Source organism: Bison bison, unplaced genomic scaffold, assembly GCF_000754665.1.
Source record: "Bison bison bison isolate TAMUID 2011002044 unplaced genomic scaffold, Bison_UMD1.0 scf7180017864304, whole genome shotgun sequence".
In the NCBI taxonomy this organism is placed as follows: Eukaryota; Metazoa; Chordata; class Mammalia; order Artiodactyla; family Bovidae; genus Bison; species Bison bison.
Genome location: NW_011494876.1, coordinates 12,517,255 through 12,540,496, shown reverse-complemented (window position 1 = coordinate 12,540,496; position 23,242 = coordinate 12,517,255). Strand labels below are relative to the sequence as shown.

The 23,242-nt window shown below is 44.5% G+C and overlaps 1 protein-coding gene across 1 annotated transcript in view; it reads right to left on the bottom strand.

Moving 5' to 3' along the window:
- Positions 1–1,952: 1,952 nt before the first annotated feature.
- The window catches only part of CHDH (choline dehydrogenase), a 92,339-nt gene continuing 71,049 nt past the window's right edge, over positions 1,953–23,242 (bottom strand). Inside the window, 5 exon segments of the mRNA XM_010851934.1 lie at positions 1,953–3,755; positions 4,480–4,582; positions 5,038–5,127; positions 5,130–5,182; positions 22,944–23,078. Of these exon segments, the coding sequence (XP_010850236.1) occupies positions 3,337–3,755; positions 4,480–4,582; positions 5,038–5,127; positions 5,130–5,182; positions 22,944–23,078 (800 nt within the window). The 3' untranslated portion in view covers positions 1,953–3,336.

The window sequence follows — 23,242 nt, the reverse complement described above, 5'->3', positions numbered from 1 at the left end:
GTCTCTCCTTTTTAATTCCTCTCCCATCCCCTAAAAAAGTAGTCATCTTGGGGCTGTCCCCAGGAATAGTACGTGAAGTCTCCTTCATTATGTGTTGTCCATAACGTCCCAAAACGGAAACGACAAGCACGAACCTCGTTAACTGCAGCCTCTGTGATTTCCATCCAGACAGCTGGGCCACACAGCACCTTCCAGCCTGACTCTGAAATATTTCAGAATCAACTGGTGGCTGGGATGGGCAGCTTGTGAAGGCCCTAGAAGCTTCTTGGTGCACAGAATGGGTTTAACATGTCTGACGGACTGCTTTATGTCTGATGCCACGCTTGTGAGAGAAACCAGAGCAGTTTATTTTGTGCTGTTTATGCTTCACAGCCCTAAGTGTCTTTGCCCATTGCCTGCTTTCCTGCAAAGGTTTTTATTGTTACGATGGTGGTCAGTTTGTTCTGAAAGCTGTTAGTTTCACACCGAGTTCCAAGCTCCTTTATTAGCCTCTCCTGACTCAGAAACAAGACTCCAGCTACGCCTTCATTTGTGGAAAAAGCTTTTATTTCTCCAAAATAATATTCCTTCTCTACTGGGGATCCAAGAGAGTAGGCAAGAAAGAGAGGCAGGCCTGAGGCCCTTGCTTCCAAGCAGAGAACTGGAGTGAGCATGGCTGTGAGGGTGCCCCGTGGGGGTGGAGGCAGGAGAGGCCACGGGAGGCTGCCTGGATCTCAAGACAGGGCCAGCAGAGAAAGGTGTGTGTGTGTGTTTTCTGGTTTCTAAGAGAAGGGTGCCTAGGTATTTGATCTGATGATAAGTTGTTCAGCGGAACTATGACATGCCCTTTGGGTGGAGGAACATGGTTTGACTAAGGAGACTCTATTTGAATTTATGGAAAAGACTCCTGCAGCCTGCACAAGGGCTGTGTTTCTAGGTGCCAGAGTCCCACCTCTGGGACCCACCCTTTTCTGGTCACCTGCAGGCGGGCCGCTGCTCTAGCTGGGTTTCTGGCTCTTACTCCACCAGGAGGAATCCTGTGCTGATGGAGAGGTTCACACATGGGCTTCTTCAGTGGGGTCCGTGTTCCGCAGAGCCTGCCCATAGGCACGCACACCGCTTCCGTTAGGCTTTGTCAACCGTTCTGGGAAATGTACGTTCTCCTGTTCGGGGGGCACTGCAGGCTTTCTGCTAAGGGGCTTAACAGGTGTCTTCGCAGTTCCTTTAGAGGCTGAGTGCCCTCCATGCCCTTCGGGCCTGCCTGACTGGCTCACCCTCCCCGATTGCGGTCGGCACTTCCCTCCCCTCTCTGGCCTCCTCAGCCAACAGCCCCCTTTCTTTCTGCAGGCGATGGTTCCTTCGTGGCGCTGGACCCTTCAGACAGCTGGTGGTTAGGACACGGGCCACTGCTCCACTCTGCCCGGCCAGCCAGCACTTAGGGCTCGAGGGGGCAGCTGCCTCAGAGAGAATATTCTATCTGAGGTCTGGACCCCAATAGCAGTTTCCTGTTGGGTGTCGGCTGTATGACACTCACGCTTTTCTCCTGTGAAACGCACCTGTGTGTGCGGCAGTATTGTGTGATGGTATGCCATGAGCGGGAGAGGGGCCTCGGTGCCCCACAGTACGGGCCCCCCCCCGACACACGCAGTTTTGCTCACCTACACATGCACACCAGCCTATCAGCTGCTGTGTCAGAGGCTGAAGGCACCAGAGAATGCAGGTCTGAATGGCCACGTCTCCTGCCATGCCCCCCCGAGGAGGTAAGTTCAGTCACCAGCTGGGAGGTGTCACTCTGTGGCCCTCAGAGTGGGGGGTCAGGACCCCTCTCCTGCAGCCCTTCACCCCTGCCAGCGGCTCCAGACCCAGAGGAGTCCTGTGGGCTGGTGGGGGCCTCTCTAGGAGACAGATGTCTCTTGACAGACACAGAATTTTCTCTCTTGACCCTCTGCTGGAACAGAAAATAAAGACACAGGTAAGATCAAATAAGATTTTACTCAAACATTTTTAAAGGCAGGCCGGTGTGATGGCTTTCTTCTTTCTACCTTTCTAGAAATCTTTCTCAACCGTGGGGCCTCCAAGGCACTTCAACCCCCTCTGATCTGGGTTAAAGCCTGGAATGTTCCATCTTCCTTCCCTCTGATTCTGGGTCCAGTGGGCAGGTTTCCAAACAGGAGTTCCTTTCCTTCTTGCCAGACAGGGGCTTCTGGATACAGTCAGAAAAATCAATCCAAAACGCATCCGCATGTTCTTTACCTTGTAACGACAGTCTGGATAATGGATCTCAGTTCAAAAGTAAGTTATGGGGTTGCCTTATTGAATTAGAATAAGTTTAAAGATCAGAGATCTGTTTTAAATGTTACTTTGTTTTTCCCCCAAGCTCAAATCTTCGCCAATTCATTTGTCTTTAAATCAATTGCGTTTTTTTTTCAGGACGAGGATCATAGCTCTACTTGACTGCTTTGTCCGTCAGCCTGGCTCCCGCCTGGTCTGTTGCTGGGGACATCTGGAGAATGAGAATTAGCCAGCCGTGGCCACTGCTCAGTCCCCATCTCCCCGGGCTTTGCGCAGAGCAGGCTGGGGTACAGGTCTGCTCTGGGTTTCTAGGTTTCCTGGCAACAGGAAGATCTTTAAAAATGCTAAATCCTAAAACCCATGGTAGTAAAGAGGCCCTGCAGACTCCTGAGTCCTGAAGCAAGGTCCAGAATTCCGGCCTCAGGCTGATGGTGTTAGTAAGAACAAAAGCATCATAGAGGTGGGCTACAAGGCCCCTTGGAGGGACCCAGCTGAACACCAGTTCCTGTCTCCCTCTGGGGGTGAAGTCAGGAAGCAGCAGGGAAAGAAGCCTGTTTCTTTCAGCAGGCAGCTTTCCCTCTGTCCAGGCATGTTGGAGGCTCGTCACACATCCCAGCTAAGCTCCACGCTCCCTCACTCCAGGCCTCCGGTGCAGTTTTCAGCCGGATGGGGAGAATGCCCTGGGCTCTGTGCAAGCTCCCTGTTCCTGGACTGGCTTGCCTCTAGACAGAGCCTGGGAAGGACCCACCGACCCAGACCCTGGAAGGCGGCAGGACCCTGGACTGGAGAGCGCTGTGGAGCGCGTGACAAGGACCTGCCAGGAGTTGCCCGTTCTGCACCAGCCTCCCCTCCCCTTTGCTATCCTGCCCAGAGGCAGGGAGAAGGGGCCCCAGAAGGCCTGAGAGGACATGCTGGTAAGAAAGAAGCCAGTTCACTAACCAGTACTGGTCCCCTTTCTTAGGAGATTATCCAAGTCTCGGCCACTGGAGGATAACATTCTAGACAGGTTCAGGAAAGTCCATGTGGAGCAAGGGCTGTGCTGGGCCTTCGCGGGCAGGGCCGACCTCAGCGCTGGGTGGCCAGGGTCCTGGGCTTGTAGACCGGGACATCCTCGTCCCAGAGCGCCGGCCGCCCCTGGATGATGTCGGCTGCCTTCTCTGCGATCATGATGGTGGGGGCGTTCAGGTTGCCACTGACCACACTGGGCATGATGGAGGCATCGACCACCCTGAGGTTTTCCACGCCGAGCACCCTGGTCTGTGGATCCACCACTGCCGTGGGGTCAGAGGGCTGGCCCATCTTGCAAGTGCACGAGGGGTGGTAGGCGCTGTCTGCCTTCGCCCGCACGAAGGCGTCTATCTCCGCATCTGACTGGATGTGGCTTCCCGGCTGGAGCTCCTTTCCTCGGAATGGTGCCAGGGCTTTCTGTGCAAAAATCTCTCGGGTCAGCCTCACACAGAGACGGAAGTCTTTAATGTCAGTTTCTGTTGACGAGAAGAAACAGGTGAGACATTTCCTCTTACCATGCTGGCCCTACTGGAAGATTCTCCACTTGGAGAGACTCAAGAAGCTGCCCAAGGGGACACAGTTCAAGGACATGGAGGTCCAAGCCCCCAGGCTGCCTGTCCCCTACCCAGCGGCAGTGACAGCACAACCTAGCAGAGTCCCACGAAGCCCAGACAGCATCCTAGACGGACACAGCCTGGCCCAGAGGACCTTCATTTAAATCAGGGATTTGAATTTTCTCATCTGCAAAATGGAGATAAGCCTGCACGCCCTGCCCTGTGAGTATCCTTGGGCCAAACCTGCCTGGTGGGGGCGGCATTCTGGCTGTGCGTAAACAGAGAGGTCCAGAAATGTAATTTGCTTTTAGAAGATGCTCCCAGGAACAGTAGGAAAAATGCTCTGTGAGCTGTCTATACACAGCCAGAGCTCTGTGTATCTCTTGGTAGGCTGTTCTGAAAGCTGCAAATCTGTGTCGAGTGCCATCCTGGGGCCACTGGTGGGGACTCAGGGCACTGCAGTGTAGCACGCGCAGGTTTACAGCCCAGGATGAGGGGTGGATGGGGGACAGAATGTGACTGTGGCTCAAAATGTGGGCTCCAGGGCTAAGGTTCCGGGGCAAATATGAACCCCACAGAGGCACTCAATCTTTCAGTGACCCAACAAGCTCAGGTCTGGGCAAAGCAAAAGTGGCTGGGGCATTACCTGTTGACAGGTAGTTGGGCTGGATCACAGGGTGGTCGTGGGGGTTGGCACTTCTCAGTTTGAGCCAGCCCACGCTCGTGCCCCGCATGGTCCCCACATGTACCTGGAAGAGCCCAGAGGAAGCAATGACCCTGGTCACCCCCAGCGTAGTCATTTAGAGATGCCCTGGTTTCCTGTGGGGTGGGACTGGACATCCAGAGTCAACTGAGAGCAGATGCATTTTGGCATCTACTGTGCATCGTAACCTCTCCCCTGCCCCCCTCCCCAAATCAAGGCACCAAGCCACCTCAGTCGATGGCTCTTGCTTCCTGGCTTTATACCTGATTGTTCGAAATGTTCAGGGTTGGCATTCCCTGGGCAGAGCTGGCCTCTCTGTCCATTTCTAGTACTCAGCACCCAGAGCTGGTGGCCCAGGCTGGGTGCAACCTGCCTCACTCTACCTCTGACTCCCCACCCCGCTTCTCTCCCCTCAGACACTGAGCAGCTGGAGGGCAGGACACAGACTTCAGGGCCCCCCACCCCGAAGGCCTTGCTGTGACGGGGAGACCGCCTGCCCACCTGGTAAGCCTCCTGCTGCGGGGGGACCCGCCCATGGTCGATCACCTGGGACGGCAGGAAGTGGAACTGGATGTCCGGATGGGGGACCCCGACGGCTGGCTCCGGATGAAGCCCCCCGTTTCCAGATGGGCCGTGGCTCCATACCCTGAGGATCAGAAGATGATGATGAGGCAGAGAGCAGTCCTGGCATGGCAGGTGGGTCAGACTCCTCTCTGTGGGTAGTTCCTCCTCCTCTTCCGGGCCTGTGTTCCAGTACTGGACCCACGTCCTCAACTTTCCTCTGTCCCCAGGTGGGCCCACCCAGCACCATGGCTTTCAGTATCAGCTCCATGCCAAGAGGCTTCAGCTTTGCCCCCCTCCCACTCCACCACTGCCAACGCGACTGTGGGACTTGAGGTCACACGGGCGTCCCAAACCTACCCCAGCCCCCACCCCTGACTACACTACACTGCTGTCACTGCAAGTCAGAAAACACTCTTCGCCATCACCCCCTACCACGTCTGTTAGAAAGTCTCCATCTTCAGCTCCAAGATCAACTTCAGCCCACCTTCTTGGCACTACCACCCACACCCCAACCTCCATCCAAGCCCACATCACCTAAGTGGTGGTGGCTGGTGCCCAGCCTCTCTGTGCCTCTTGCAGCCCACCCTTCACACACAGACCGCGATCAAGGTCAAGTCCCTCCTCCATCCAGTCTCCCACTGTTGCAGGAAGGGCGAACCCCTTATCTAACTCTTGGAAGTGAATCGTCAGAGGAGACACACATTCTGACACAGCAAAAGACTTTGTTGGGAAGGACCACACCCCCCAACCCCGGTTGGAGAGCAGCAGGGTGAGGGAACCCAGGAGAACTGCTCTGCCACATGGTTCGCAGTCTCAGGTTTTCTGGGAATAGGGTTAGTTTTGGGGTCGTCTCTGGCCAGTCATTTTGCTTGGCCCATAGTCTGACTCTGGGTCCCTCCTGGTGGCATCTGCATCTCTCAGCCAAGATGTTGAAGGATTGAAGGATTCACTCAACCAGAGTGAAGGATTCTGGGAGGCTGGTCTTCCCCTCCTGCTTTTGGCCCCTCTCCTGAATTCTCCTGGTTATTTTTCAGTGGCAGCACCGTGTTCCTTCTTGACACCTCCTGTTGTGAGACAGCTGAGGAAGTGGTCATCATGTGCCTGGCCAAGGCAGGTGGTTTCAGTCTCAGGCCCTAGAAGGGGTCCTCCTTCCTTCAACAACTGACTGGTAGGATCTCTCTTTTGCTACGACTGACCTCCTGACCATCAGGGATCAGCCTGCCTGCTGATGGACCGGACCCAGTAGCCAGCACTGGGACCCTTTAAATGTCCCTGGCCTCCTCCTGATGTGCACAACTGGCCAGAGCTTCCTGACCAGGTAAGGAATGAGCGACTTCACTGGCCTGTTTTCCCTTCCCTTTCCTCCTATCCTACCCTTCTCTTCTGGTCCTGGATGCAGGAGTCTAGTGGAAGAGCCTAAGTTATCTGAGGACTGGAGCCTGATCACCTCCTGTGGGCAGGGACCTTGCGTTATCTGGTATCTGGTTTCCGGTAAGGCTGAGTTCCCATCCTCCCTTCCTGTAAGCCCAGGGGGAAAGTCCTGTCACACCTGGGTGTCTGCAGGTGGCAGGAGACGTCTAAGGCCACCCCTTAGTTCCTGTTGGTCAGAACTCAAATCGGAAGTTCTGCATCTCTGTAGAAGGTTTTCTGAGAACCTTCAATCTTATATTTAAGGGAGTGTCTGATTAGGACAGCCGTGCCTGTTTTATGTTCTGTGTTGTGATCTGTGAGGCCGTTCTGCCTTCTGAAATAGGAAATTCTGGTTCTGTTCCATTGCAGGGCCCTCTTGGGAGAATTTGTCTTGACTGAAAAGGTTTTAGCTATGAGCCTGTGATTAAGAGAAGGATATTTTATTATAACACTGTGTGGCCAGAATATTCTTTAGATTCCAGAGAAAACCTGTTTAGGTGAAACTCTTGAAAATTCCAAAACTGGTTCTTTTTGTATATACAGTTAGAAAAGGCAAGCTTGATACAGTGTTCTTTAGAATTCTGACCCTGAGGTCAGTTCCTTCTAGGAGAACTTGGTTTTCTCACCCTGTGCCTTAACAGATCCTGAGGGCCCGAGTCCTATTTTATCTAGATCATCTCTATTTCCTGAGATAGATGGGGGTGGGTGGGGAACCTTTCTAAACTATACTTACTCCAACTATTACTCATAAATTAGTGAGTTTTATAATACCCAATTCATGATTAAGTTTAGAAAATGAACCTGTGAGATCTCTGGTTGTATATATATATAATCTCCTTACCTTTGGATGGTATTATCAAAATTAATTCATCGATGAGCTCTACTTAAGAAAATTCAGCACTTATATAAATTTTCAAAACTACAGAAAGGAATTGGCAAGAATTAATTTCAGGTTCATGTGAACTGGGAAATAGTATTAAATTAATATCTGGTTTTAAACTTTGTTAATTTAAATAGATATGACTTTAGAGTCATCAAGTTATATGACTTGTATTAAACCAAGGTATGGAGAAGGAAATGGCACCACTCCAGTATTCTTGTGTGGAGAATCCCAGGGACAGAGGAGCCTGGTGGGTTGCTGTCTACAGGATAGCACAGAGTCAGACACGACTGAAGCAACTTAGCAGCGAACCAAGGTATAACTAAAGGTATTAAGATCTTATTATATCTATTACAAATTTGTCAGCAAGGAAAGTAACGTGGCATAATGAACTTTTATAAGTGAGTTAAATGAATGCAAGATAAGAGCTTTTGGATGAATGTCTTAGGAATAATTATATTGTAGGAATGTCTACTTAAGGATAATTCTCTCTAGATATTTGAAAATTTGCTTGAAATATAGAGTTATTCTAAATTAAGTGATGGACATTTATTGAATAGCTAAGTCATTCCCAAATAAGACACTGAAACATCATTAACTGTAATAAACGGAGAAACTAAAGGTATTTAGGATGATTAATGAATATGTTGGGTGTCATCCTGACATGTTCTCTGTAAGAAAGCAAATGTTTTTAGGAATTATCACTAGCACTTATGTTCACTGAGCTACAGAATCCTAATGCAAAAGATAATTCATAATTGCTTACCTCTTAGTTTTCACTAGAAATTAAGGTTTTTAAAGAGCTCACTCTAATTTAAAATGTGTAATTAAAGCTAATAGAAATAATAAAAGAAGCATTTCAGTATACAGTAGGAAAAGAGGATGTGTATTGTCAGTGAAGAAGGTATGAGGAATGGAATTGCATTTTATTAAAAGAAAAGAAAGTGACTCTTACAGCTGGTTGTTCTCAATGAAGAAGAAAATGGAGGACAGGCTCATATGGATACAGAAAATAATGGAGAGTTTGTGGATCATCAGGATTGGCTAGGTTTAAAGTAAAGTTAATTTTGTTGTTAAAAGTAGGTTGGTACAAGACTGGTTTTCTCTATTAAGAGGACAGTTTCCTTGGAATGCTGCTTTTGATAACAGATTGTGTGAGTTTTTGTGCCTTTGCATGCTATGTTGCTTCAGTCATGTCCGACTCTCTGCGACTCCATGGACTGTAGCCTACCAGGCTCCTCTGTCCATGGGATGCTCCAGGAAAGAATACTGGAGTGGGTTGCCATTCCCTCCTCCATGGGGATCTTTCCAGGGATCAAACCTGTATCTCATACGTGTCCTGCATTGGCAGGCGAGTTCTTTACCACTAGCACCACCTGGTAAGGGATCTGTATTTGCTTTTTTCCCCCTTGAATTTATTTTTAAAGTTTTAATTGTAGGATAATTGCTTTACAATGCCTTGCTGGTTTCTGCTGCACAACAAAGTGAATCAGCTGTCTGTGTGCATACAGCCCCTCCCTCCCACGCTCCAGGCCATCACAGAGCTCTGAGCGAACCGTGCTACAGCTGCCCCCCGCCAGCCACTGCGCACACGGCCGTGGGGCTGTGTCAGTGCTGCTCTCAGGTGCCCCATCCCCTGCTCCACACACTGTATTCGCTTTTGAGATCTCTTGTAACTTTGGGTAAGGAGTAAGTATTACCTTACAGTGATGTATGATCTTATTTGACCAAGTGTTTTGAAACCTTTTGACAAACTTTCCAAATATCAAAATTTAAAGTCTGAAACATTACTAGATTTTAATATGTGTTTTCCAAAAAAAAAAAACCTTCCCCTCAAACAAATTATGACTTACAGCAGTTTGCTAAATTATACCTTTGTAAGCAGAACTGAAACACTTCTTTCTCTGTACCTAATTTCCTCTAGAGATTGGAAACTCTTAGGTTACCAGCAGCTTTATCAGATAAATTAGGAAGGCCACCTCCTAATTGGTGCAGGCATCTCAAGGTATTTTACGGACCTCAAAAAGGGAGGAATTCACCTAAATCTGTGACAAGGCCATGGTGTGGCTTTCCTGGCCTAGGGAGGCTATCTTAATCAATTAATCAGACTTAATTTTAAATCAAGATATCTTATTTGGCTATATGTGATAAAAATGAGGCTAATTTTAGAGAGAAAGAGAGACTTCTGTGGATACCAAATTCTAATGTTATTTATTGAGGTCTGTGTTCACTAAGACTCACTTCTCAGATAGTTCCTTGCTGTTATGTTAATTGCTGCAAAGTTTAATTATTAAAAGGAAACACTGTTTCTTTCTAAAGCTTAATTTTTGGGATGAAGATTGGACACTCCGTGATCTGCAACAGAAAGTTAACACCAGGTACGGTCATTTAAACTTAAAGGCTCCCTTACGTTGGGGACAGTGACACCATACTAGGGTTGGCCAACCTAGTGGGCTGGGTGCCTTGTGGACAATGCCAATATATAATTTCCCTAAAAGGTAAGGGCTGGTATAGAACAGACAGACAAAGTCAGATGAACTGGGATGGGCTGGGCTGCAACTAATGGAGGTTCTTAAATTTTCACTTACGACCTTACTAACACTGCTAGCTATATTGTTTATGTTGCCTGTTTTACAAGATTGTTTTCTTGCATTACCAAACGTGTGACTGAGCCTCTGATAAGGTGATGATACATAGTTCCATATGAGATCAGTGATGGTAATACTGTAACTCCAGATATGGAAAGAAGCATATTAGCATCATCCCTCCTAGCTTTAATCGGACTCGAGAGTATTTTACCACAAATTACCTCCCTCATTCAACTAAAATTTTCTACACTAGTATCAAAAAAGGCCTAACAGAACTATATTTTCTCTCATTCCTCACTACCCTCACCATAGCATATCTGTATTTAGTCACTGCAAGTCACCTCTACAATAAATGCAACACCAATAAGCAATAGGCAACCAGTAACAATTAAAATCAAGAACCATAACCACACAACACTGCAATTCCCACAGCCTCCTCACTAAAAACTCCAGAATCACCTCTGTCATCACTCAACCCCTAGTCTGTTAAATTTAAATACAATCTCTACTTTCTCACCTTTTAAAACATAAAATGCCACTGAAAACTCTTATCATCAACCCTGAAAGAAATATACCTAAAACAGTCTCTAATATTAGAGACTCAAACCACAGGATACTGTTCAGTAGCTGTCATATAACCAAACACAACCAATATCCCCCCAAATAAAAAAAAAATACTGTTAAATCCAAAAATGAGCCACCAAAATTCAACATAATCCCACAACCCCCACCCACAATCATCCCAAGTCCACCATAAATAGGTGAAGGTTTTGAAGAAAACCCCACAAAACAAATTACAAAAATAGAACTTAAATACAATATATGTTATCATTATTCTCACATGGACTCAAACCATGGCCAATGACATGAAAAATCATCATTGTTATTCAACTATACGAACACCAATCACCATCATCTGAAAACCACACCCATTAATACAAATTATTAACAATGCATTTATTGCTCTTCCAGCCCATCAAACCCATCATGAGATTTCAGTTCCTACTGGGCATTTGTTCAGCATTACACATGTTAACAGGCTTATTTCTAGCAATACATTACACATCAAACACAATAACCACTTTCTCATCATTAATACTTAGCTAGTTAATGTTAGTTGGAGAATGCAATGGCAACCCACTCCAGTGTTCTTGCCTGGAGAATCCCAGGGACTGGGGAGCCTGGTGGGCTGCCGTCTATGGGGTCGCACAGAGTTGGACACGACTGAAGCGACTTAGCAGCAGCAGCAGTAGTTAATGTTACCCAGCCAAGAACATCGATTACAGGTGAGTTATCTTATATCTACATGGAAATGGAGCCTCCATATTTTTATGTGCCTGTTTCTTCCTGTAGGATCAGGGTTCTATTATGGATCCTAGACTTTTTTAGAAACTGCACTTCGTTAGAATCACCTATTTACAGTCATAGCCACAGCATTTATAGGCTATGTCTTAACCTTGAGAACAAAGTCGTTCTGAGGGGCAATAGTTATTACTAACCTCCTCGCAGCAATTCCATATATCAGCATAAGTCTCAGTGAAAGCATCTGAACTGGCTTTTCAGTAGATTAAGTGACTCTTAGACAATTCCTCACATTCCGTTTTATTCTCCCATTCATTACTGCAGCACTCACAGCTGTCCACTTACTATTCCTTGACGACACAGGATCTAAAAATCCCACAGGAATCTCATCTGACACAAAATCCCCCTTCATCCCTACTATACAATAAAAGACATCTTAAGTGCCTTATTAGGAGTCCTAATGCTACTAATGTTGGTGCCTGACTTCCTAGGAGACCCTGATAACTGCACAGCCTCTCAAGCCAGAGGGGCACTTAGTATCTGCACCACAGCCCTACTGTCACTCCCCAGTAAAGTCACTCCCCAGTAAACCAGCAGCCATATGGGCCCTAAGCCTTTCAGTCTCAGTTCCCGCACTTCCCAGTGCTCCCTGCATCTAAGGAACAAAGCGTAACATTTCAACCTCTCGGCCAAAGCCTATTTTTGAGTACTAGCAGCAGACCTCTTAACACTAACATGAATTCGAGAACAACCCATAGACACCCCTTCATTACTGTCAGACAACTAGCATCTATTTTATATTTCTTTTTAATTCTAGTACTAACACCAACAACTAACATCACTGAAAAATAATTTCCTAAAATGAGTAGTCTTTGCAGTGTATCTATTATCCTGGTCTTGTAAACCAGCAAAGGAGAATAACACATCTCTCTAGGAAGAAGTTCCAGCTCCACCATCAGCACCCAAAGCTGAAATTCTACCTACAGTATGCCCTGACATTTCGTTATGGGACATTACGACATTATTAAGTACCTGTGAGTATTAAAATCACCTCTTTTTAGCATAAACTATGTACTGTGCATATATGCACTATGACATAATATATATATGTGTTATAACATTCATTTTTTACCCCATGTTTATAAGCATGTACATTATCTTATTGACAGCACGTAGCACATATTACTAGTCATATGTAGCACATTAAATCAAATCAATTTTAGTCAACACGAACATCATATCCAATAGATCGCAAACTTAATCAGCAAGCTGTGTGAGACCACCAGTCTGCTTGGCGGCTGTCCCTCTTCTCTCTGCAGGCCCATGACTTGTGGGCGTTTCTGCTAATGAACTTTATCAGACATCTCACCTCACTTCAGGGCCGTCTCACCTAAAACTGCCCACCTCTTTCCACTTAAATAAGACATCTTGATGGACTAACCAGCGCATGCTCACACATAACTGTGATTTCAATTTTTTAAGGGATGCTGTGACTCAGTTGTGGCCTTAACACAGTCAAATAAATTGTAGCTGGATTTTAATTGAATATTATTTATCAAAAGGTGTCATTCAGTCAACGAGTTCAGGACATAAGGAAATTAGACACACACTCCACATGTACATGCAGCGAACAAGTACATGGCCTGTTAACAACCCCCCTTAACCACCCCCATGCTAAAGCCCATGCTCTAAGTAACCCTGCCAAAACAAGGCAAAAACATATAAATACATAGAATTAGCTGTCTACTCAACAAACATGAGTAACTTAATGCTCAAAGTTAGATAGGCCTAGAAAATAAACCCCAATCATACCAATAAACTACGTAGATGTTTGCCGTCTATATAGACAGACATTTCCCTAGATCTATTGACCATTGTCATGAAAATTGTATCAACAAATCCAACAGAAAGCACATAAAACAACTATATATATGTTATTTCACTATGTAAAAACAGCTTGTTAATGTAGCTTAAAATCTAAAGCAAGGCATTGAAAATGCCCAGATGAATTTGCCAACTCCATGAACACATAGGTTTGCTTCCAGACTTTCTCTTAACTTTTAATATAATTATACATGCAAGCATCTGTGCCCCAGTAAGAATCTAAATCACCAAGATTAAAGGGAGCAGGCATTAAGCACAATATTAGTAGCACATAACTTAGACTTGCTTAACCACACCCCCACAGGAAACAGCAATGATAAAGAGTAAGCCATAAACGAAAGTACAACTAAGTTATATTAAGTAGGGTTGGTAAATTCCATGCCGGCCACTTCAGTCATATAGTTACCTCAAATTAACAGTGATATAAAATAAAGTTAAATTTTAACTAAGCCATAAAAAGTCATAACTAAAATAAAAACAGACTATAAAGGTGACTTTAGTATTTCCTGACTACACAATGGGACTAGATACTCTATGCTTAGTTCTAAACTCGAATAATTACAAGATGAAATTATTCACTAGAGTACTACTAGCAACAGCTTAAAACTCAGAGGACTTGCTGGTCCTCTAGAGGAGCCTGTTCTATAAATGATAAACCTCAGCAACCCTTGCTAATTAAGCCTATATACTACCCTCTTCAGCAAACCCTAAAAAGGAATAAAATTAAGCCTAATTATCGTACATAAAAATGTTAGAACAAGATGTAACCTACGGGGTGGGAAGATATGAGCTACATTTTCTATTTCTCCATTACACAAAAAAGTTTTTATGGAAAGTTAAAAACCAAAGAATTTAGTAGTAAATTAAGAAGAGAATACTTAACTGAATAAGGCCATGAAGCATGAACATACCGCCCATCACTCTCCCTAAGTGTTGTAAGAACTTTCTATAAGCTGTTAGCAAATACTGATAACAAGAGAGGAGACAAGTCGTAACAAGGGAAGCTTACTGGAAAGTGTGCTTAGATAAATCAAAGCATAGCTCAAACAAAGCACCTAGTTTATACCTAGGAGATTTCATAATTTATTACTACGTTGAACTAAATCTAGCCCAACACCCCTTCTCCATATCTACTAATATAAGGAGACTAAATGTTGAAGGAATGTTTTATTTAAAGTATGGGGGATAGAAATTTAAAACATCCTCTAGTGCTATAGAGAAAGCACCATAAGGGAAGGATGAAAGAAGCTTTACAGGAACAAAAAGTGAAGTTTACCCTTTGTACCTTTGCGTAATGATTTAACTAGCAAACATTTAACAAAGAGAAGTTAAATATCCTGAAACCAGAGGAGCTACTTATTAACAGTTTATTAGAACAAACTCATCTATGTAGCAACATCGAGAGGAGATTTGTAAGTAGAGGTGACAAGCCTAACAAGCTTACTGATAGCTGGTTGTCTAGGAAAAGAATCTCAGTTCAACTGTAAAAATTACCAAAAAAAAAAAAAATAGAAATGTTAATGTATTTTTAAATGTTAATCTAAAAAGGTACAGTTTTTAGAAATGGATACAGTAAAGACAACACCACAGTTGGCTTAAAATCAGCTACCAATTAAGAAAGCATTCAAGCTCAATAACAACTTTACCTTAATATTAATGCCAGTAACAAGCAAATCAACTCCTAGATTCATACTGGACTAATCTATTGGCCAACAGAGGTAATAATATGAGTAACAAGAAGTATTTTTCCTTGCATACGTTTACATCAGTAACTAATAAAATACAATAATTAACAGTATATAAATATAACTCAACATTAAATTATTCATGGTATGTGTGTGTTAGTCGCTTAGTCGTGTCCGACTCTTTCCGACCCCATGGACTGGGGCCTGCAAGGCTCTTCTATCCATGGGATTCTCTGGGTGAGAATACTGCAGTGGATTCCCATTCCCTTTTCCAGGGGATCTTCCCAACCCAGGGATCAAACCCGGGTCTCCCACATTGCAGGCAGACCCTTTACCATCTGAGCCACTGATTTGGGCTAAATTATTTACTAACACACTGTTAATCTACAGGCATGCACTCAAGGAAAGGTTTTTAAAAAGTCAAAGGAACTCAGCAAACACAAACTCTGCCTGTTTAGCAAAAACATCACCTCTAGCCTAACTAGTATTAGAGGCACTGCCTGCCCAGTGACAGCTGTTAAACACCACAGTTTCCTGGCCATGCAAAGGTAGTATAATCATTGTTTTCTACATAAGAACTTGAATGAACGGCCACTTGGGGGTTTTACTGTCTCTTAGTGAAACTGACCTTCCCATGAGGAGGCAGGAATAACAGAATAAGATCCTGTGGAGCTTAATTAATTAACCCCCCAAAACCTAATTAAACCACCAAGGGATAACAAAATTTTATATGGGTTGATAATTTTGATTAGAGTGACCTCAGAAAACAAAAAAAATCTTCTGAGCAATGACAGTCTAGACTTACCAGTCAAAACATTATCACTTACTGATTAAAAAAATTGATCAATGGAACACGTTACCCTAGGGATAACAGGACTCTAGCACAGTCCTGTTCTAGAGTTCATACCAACATCAGGGTTTACAACCTTGATACTGGCTCAGGACACTCCAAAGGTGTAAGGGCTATAAAAGGTAAAAAGTCCTAAGTGATCTGAGTTCAGGAGTAATCCAGGTTGGTATCTATCCTGTACATATTTATTCAAGTATGAAAGCACAGAGAAATAAAGGCCCACTTTAAAAAGCACCTTAAAACCAATTAATGTATAATCCTAATTTAATTAATACATAAAAAATACTACCTGAAACCAGGGTTTGTTAAGGTGACAGGGCTTAATTGCATAAAATTTAAACTTTTATAACTAGAAGTTCAAATTCTCTAACAAAATGTTTATAATTAGTATCTTAATACTTATTATCCTCATTCCTCTACCTGTAACATTCCTAACATTAAATGGATGAAAATTTTTAGGTTATATGTAACTTCAAAAAGGGCCAAATATTGTAGGACCAGGTGGCCTATTACAGGCCTCTGCTGGTGCAAATTATTTACTAAAGAACCGCAACAACCAGCTACATCCTGAATTTCCACATTTAACACTGCACCAATCCTAGTCCTAACCATAAGAATTCCCCAACCCATACCTTACCCCCTTATTAGTATGTATCTAGCAGTATTATTTATGTTTGCAATTAACAATACCAAGCCTAGCTGTATGCTGTATGCTCCATTTTACGATCTGATGGGGTTCCAACTCTAAACATGCATTAATCGGAGACGCCCTATGAGTGGTAGCACAATTTCATAAGAAATCACACTAGCAATTATTCTTGTATCAGTCCTCTTAAGACATGAGTCTTTTTACCCTCTCTCAACTTTCATCACCACACAAAAGTATCTACGAAAAAATTTCCCATCATGACTCTTAACTGTAATATGATTTCTTTCTACTCTTATAGAAACTAATCAAGCCTCATTTGACTTAATAGAAAATCTGAACTTCTTTCAGGCTTCAATGTAGAATATGCAGCAGGCCCATTTGCCACATTTTTCTTAGCAAAATACACCAACATTCAGTTCACTTCAGTCGCTCAGTCGTGTCCGACTCTTTGCGACCCCATGAATCGCAGCACGCCAGACTTCCCTGTCCATCACCAACTCCCGGAGTTCACCCACACTCACGTCCATCGAGTCAGTGATGCCATCCAGCCACCTCATCCTCTGTCGTCCCCTTCTCTTCCTGCCTTCAATCTTTCCCAGCATCAGAGTCTTTTCCAATGAGTCAACTCTTCGCATGAGGTATCATCAACAATATGAAATATTTTCTCAACAATCCTATTTCTGGGATTGTTCCATAACCCCCACTTATCAGAATTGTACACAACCAACTTTATTACCAAAACACTTTATTACTAACAGTTGCTTTCCTATGAATTCAAGCATCCTGCCCTCGATTCCAATATGATCAACTAATCCATTTACTCTGGAAAAACTTCCTACTGTCAACGCTAGCCCTATGCACAGGATACGTCTCAGTACCTATTATAATAACATCAAGCATCACAAACGTAAGATGTATGTCTGAACAGTATACAGTATATGTATGATAGAGTACATAATGGAGGTTTAAACCATCTTATTTCTAGAATCATAGGAATTGAACTTACCCTTAAAAATTGAAAATTCTCTGTGTTACCACATTACACTATATTCTATAGTACGGTGAGCTACCAGGCCCACCCATACCCTGAAAATGTTGGTTTATATCCTTCCTGTACTAATAAAATCCCATCATCTTTATCATTATCCTAACAACCATTATCTCAGGAAGCATAGCTGTAATAACCAGCTCCCACTGACTACTTACCTGAATTGACTTTGAAGTAAATATACTAGCCATTATTCCCACTATAATAAAAAAAACAAAGCCACGAGCTATAGAAGCATCCACTAAATGTTTTCTAACCCAAGTCACTACTACATCAATATTTCTTACAATAGCCATTATCACTAACCTGTTTTACTGTGATTAGTGAACTGTTATAAGAATCTTCACTCCAACAGTGAAAACAACAGCTCTAACCATAAAACTAGGACTATCTCTTGGGGAGTTTGGGATTGACATGTACACTCTGCTATATTTAAAATGGCTAACCTACAACAAGAACCTACTGTGTAGCACCTGGGACTCTGCTCAGTGTTACGGGGCAGCCTGGATGGGAGAGGCATTTGGGGGAGAGTGGATGCCTGTGTGTGTGGCTGAGTCCTTGTGCTGTTCACCCGAAACTGTCACAGCATTGTTAATCGGCTGTACTCCAACAGAAAAGGGAAAGCTTATTTTTTTTTTAAAGAGGGATGTATATTAGTGAAAAAAGCACTGCTGAACCATTTCACACAGGTTAGAACGGCTGTCATCAAAAAGACAAGCGGTAAGTAGTGGTGAGGGTGCACAGCAAAGGGAACCCTCTTGCACTGCTGACAAGACTGTTAACTGATACGGCCACTATGGAAAACAGTACGGAGGTTCCTCAGTTACAAAGAGAACTTCCCTATGTATGACCCAGCAACCCCACTTCTGGGTCTGCATCTGAAAAAGATGACAGTGGGATCTCAGAGGGGTACTGCACGCCTGTGTTTACTGCTGCACCACTCACAGGAGCCCAGGAAAGAAACCACCGAAATGCCCATTGGTGGAGTGATGGAGAGAAACTGCGGTGCGTACATATCCAGTGAAGTGGCACTCCGTCACGAGAAAGGGTCCTGCCACTTGTGACAGTGTGGATGCATCTTGGGGGCACTGTCATAAGCGACAGAAATCAGAGAAAGACAAGTGTGCTTGTCTGTGTATCACACCTGTATGGCATCTGAGAAAGCTACTCACAGAAACAGTAGAATGGTGGTTGCCAGCAGCTACAGGGTGAGAGACTGAGGAGATGCTGGTCAAAGAGTACAGACTTGCAGTTTAAGATGAGTACGTTCTGGGGGTGTAACATACGGCGGGGTGACTACAGGTGACAACGCTGTCACTAACACTTACTAACAGAGTACACCTTAAGTGCTCTCAGTGCATGCGCGCGCACACACACAAGCACACACAAAAGGTAATTCGGTGACGTGTCAACTAACCTCATGGTGATAAGCATTTTCTAGTGTATATGTATATCGCTCTCAATGCGCGCGCACACACACAAGCACACACAAAGGGTAATTCGGTGACGTGTTAACTAACCTCATGGTGATAAGCATTTTCTAGTGTATATATATATCATGTCGTACACCTTCAACTTAGACCTTATGTGTCGGTTACCTGTAAAGAAAGCTGCAAATAGGGAAACAAAAACTAAGACTATCTCCACTCCACCTCTGAGCACCTGAAGGTGCATAAGGAGTCTCAGGAACAGCAGGCTTAATTGTATTAGCATGACAAAAACTTGCATCTTGTCAGTATTACTCCAAATCTCACCATGTATCAGCCCTAACCCAGTACTATCCATATCTATACTATGTATTGTAATTGGAGGATGAGGCGGACAAAACCAAACCCGACTATGAAGACTTACAGCTTACTCATCAATTGCTCACGTAGGGTAAGACCCATTATACTGCATAACCCAACTATAACAATCCTAAACCTATACTTTATAATAACACTTACTATATTCATACTATTCATTTACAGCTCAGTCACCACCACACTATCACACACATAAAATACCCATTATTACAACCTCCATTCTCATCACACCGTTATCAATAAGTCTTCCACACTATCAGGATTTATGCCAAAATGAATAATCATTCAAGAAATAACAAGAAAACAACAGTATTATTTTACCCATACTAACAGCTGTCGCAGTTATTCAACCTGTGCTCCTACACACAACTCACATATTCTGAAGCACTAACTATATTTCCCTCCAGAAATAATATAAAAATAAAATGACAACTTGATTTTATATAACAACTGTCCTACCAACAGTAATCATATTATCCACAATAATCTTACCTCTTACACCAATCCCTTCAGTAATGGACTAGGAATTGAAGTTATACAAGCCAAGAGCTTTCAAAGCCCCTAAGCAAGTATAATTTACTTAATTCCTGCTCAATGAAGACTGCAGGACTCTCTCCTGCATCAGTTGAATGCAAACCAAACACTTTAATTCAGCTAAATCCTCACTGGATTGGTGGGATTACATTTCCCACAAAACTTTCAGTTAACAAGTAAATAGCCTAGTCAACTGGCTGCAGTCCACTTCTCCCCATTTCTCCTGCTGCCAGGAAAGGAAAAAAAGGGGCGCGGGCAGGAGAAGCCCCGACAGAATTGAAGCTGTACTCTTTGAATCTGCAATTCGGTAAGCAAAACTGACCACAGGGCTAGGCAAAAAGAGGACTCCAGCCCATCTTTAGATATACAGTCTAATGCTTACTTAGCCATTTTATCTTGTATTCATAAACCATTGACTATTCTTAATTGGCCATAAAAATACTGGTAAGTTATACTTACTGTTTGGTGCTTGGGACTTGTTAATTTGTGCTGAATTAGTCCAACCTGGAACACTGCTTGGAGAGGATCAGATTTACAATGCAGTTTTAACAGCGCAGACATTTGTAATAATTTTCTTTATAGTTACGTGTATTGTAATTGGAGGCTTTGGGAACTGACTAGTGCCACTAACGATCGGGGCACCCAACACAGCCATTCCCTGTGTAGATAACATAAGCTTCCGATTACTTCCACCCTCCTTCCGACTTCTGCTTGCATCATCATCAATAATTGAAGCCGATGCTGGTACAGGCTCAACTGTACATCCACCCTTAGCCTGAAACGTGGCTCACACTGGAGCTTCAGTAGACCTACCATCTTGTCCCTACATCTAGTGGGTATTTCCTCAATTTTGCTATGCTAAGTCACTTCAGTCGTGTGTGACTCTGTGTGACCCCATAGATGGCAGCCCACCAGGCCCCTCCCCGTCCCTGGGACTCTCCAGGCAAGAACACTGGAGTGGGTTGCCATTTCCTTCTCCAATGCATGAAAGTGAAAAGTGAAAGTGAAGTCGCTCAGTCGTGTCCGACTCTTAGCGACCCCATGGACTGCAGCCTACCAGGTTCCTCCATCCATGGGATTTTCCAGGCAATTTTAGGTACTTGTAATTTTACTACCATTATAAAACCACCCACTATATTCCACCATTATTTTGTGTGACCAGTTTTAATTTGTAGCTATATTGTTGCTATGGTTATTGTTCAGTCACTAAGTTGTGTCCGACTCTTTGCAATCGCATCAACTGCAGTGCACCAGGCTTCCCTGTCCTTCACTATGTCCCGGAGTTTGCTCAAACTCATGTCCATTGAGTTGCTGATGCTATCCAACCATCTCATTGCTGCTATTAGCATTACTTGTATTAACAGCTGCGATTACCATGCTATTAACAGACCAAACCCTAAACACAGTTTTTTTTTCACTAGGCAGGAGGGGGTGATCCAGTCTTATATCAACACCTATTCTGATTCTTCGGACACCTTTAAGTCTATATTCTGATTTTACCAGCATTTGGAATAATCCCGCATATTGTATTATTCAGGAAAGAAGAGCCTTTGGTATATGGGAATAGCATGAGCCATAATGTCGATTGGATTCTTAGGAGTCATTGTAGGAGCTCACCATATGTTCCAGCAGTATAGATGTTGACACACAAGTATATTTTACATCAGCCACTATAATTATTGCTGTTCCCACAGGAGTAAAAGTATGTAGATGACTAGCAACCCTTCATGGAGGTAATATCAAATGATCTCCTGCAATAGTAATGAGCCCTAGGCTTAATTTTTCTTTTTACAATAGGTGGATTAACAGGTATTGTCCTAGCTAACTCATCACTACACACTGTCCTTCACGATACATATTACGTAGTTGTACATTCCACTATATATTCTCTGTAGCAGCAGTTATTTGCTATTATGGGAGATTTTGTATATTTTGAGTCTCACTGTTCTCAGGATATACACTCAATATGAAGCAAAACTCTACTTTGTAATGATATTTGTAGGGGTAAATATAACCTTCCCACAACATTTCCTAGGTCTACCCAATACCATGACGATATTCTGACAACTCAGATGCATACAGAACGTCAAATAATAACAGCAGTAATATCAGTAATTTTCATAATTTCAGCGGCATTCACATAAAATGAGAAGTCTCAACAGCAGAGTTAACATACCTCTTGGGAGAATGTGGGAGGGGCCGAAAGAGGGAGGAAACGATCAACCTCCCCGAACCTTCCATTCTGGAGTCCACTCTGGCTGGGAGATGTGCACGTCATCAGGAAGAACCACGAGGCAGATTATCAGCCAAGCAAGACGACCAGCCAGAGGCAGAAACTAACTCCTCACCTTGAAACCTGAGACCGTGAGCCATGTAGCAGAGCAGTTCTCGTGGGTTCCCTTCCCTGGCTGCTCTTCAACCCAGGGCCCCCTTCCCAATAAAGTCTTTAGCTGTGTCAGCCTGTTTGTCCCCTCAGACAACTCATTTCCGAGCGCCCGCCCTGGGGCCTTGGCAGGCCCTGCTACACCTCACAGCGCTGCAGTCTCCTGGCCAACAGATTTGTTCTTCAGACACCAAACGCCTGCCCCCAGGGCCTATGCATGTATTCTTCCTGCCTAGCAGGCCCCACGCCACCGATCTCTAGTTTAACACCCTGATTGTTCCTTCACTGTACTTACAGCTGAGCCTGTTACTTAGTTTCCATCCATTGTCTCCACTAGAGCGTAACCTCCCTAAGAACACCTCCCTTATTAGCACTTCTCACCATGTAGCTCAGAACAGAGTGGGTGAGGACCGCGTGCTGAGTGAATGAGTAAGATTTCAGCTAGAAACCAAATGGAAAATGCCGAGAGATGGAAGCTGATTCTGTGGCCCAGCATCAACTGCCCTTTCTCCGGGCCCCCGGGCCCCGACCGGGTCCAGGATAAATCCATCCCCGTCCGTTCATCAGGAGGAGCAGCGCCAGCCCTTGCAGAGACTCACCTCGGGCAAGTCCTGTGTGTGGTGTGTGGTCCTCAAACCAGCCTTCCATGCAGGAACTGTGTATCCCCGTTTTGCGGATGGGAAAACTGAGGCTCACAGCTGAACGAATGGCACAGTTGCGCTTTGAACCAGAAACCTGGAGCCACAGTTTGTGCTAGGCACCTCAAGAGGGAGGCTGTGCTGTCCACAGACCGTCTCCCCCACAGTCATGGATGAGCACACCCACCTGTGAACTTCCAGAGCCACTCCAGGCCAATCCAGGCCTTCTTCAGGGGCTTCTGTGCAGAGTGGAGGGTGATGGGGCGGGTGCATGCCTGCTGGATATATATCTCTAGATGGTCTTGGAGGTTCTGGCCAACTCCTGAAACCAGAGGGAATGGTTAGGAATACGTCTCCCAAAGGGGCTTGCTTGGCTGGCCTCTCAACATCCCCCTGGTTTTGAAAACTCTGTTCCTTCATCCACTTATCTGCCAGGCCAGCTCCTGCTCACTCCCAGTAACCCCATTCTCACACTCCCAGCCACAT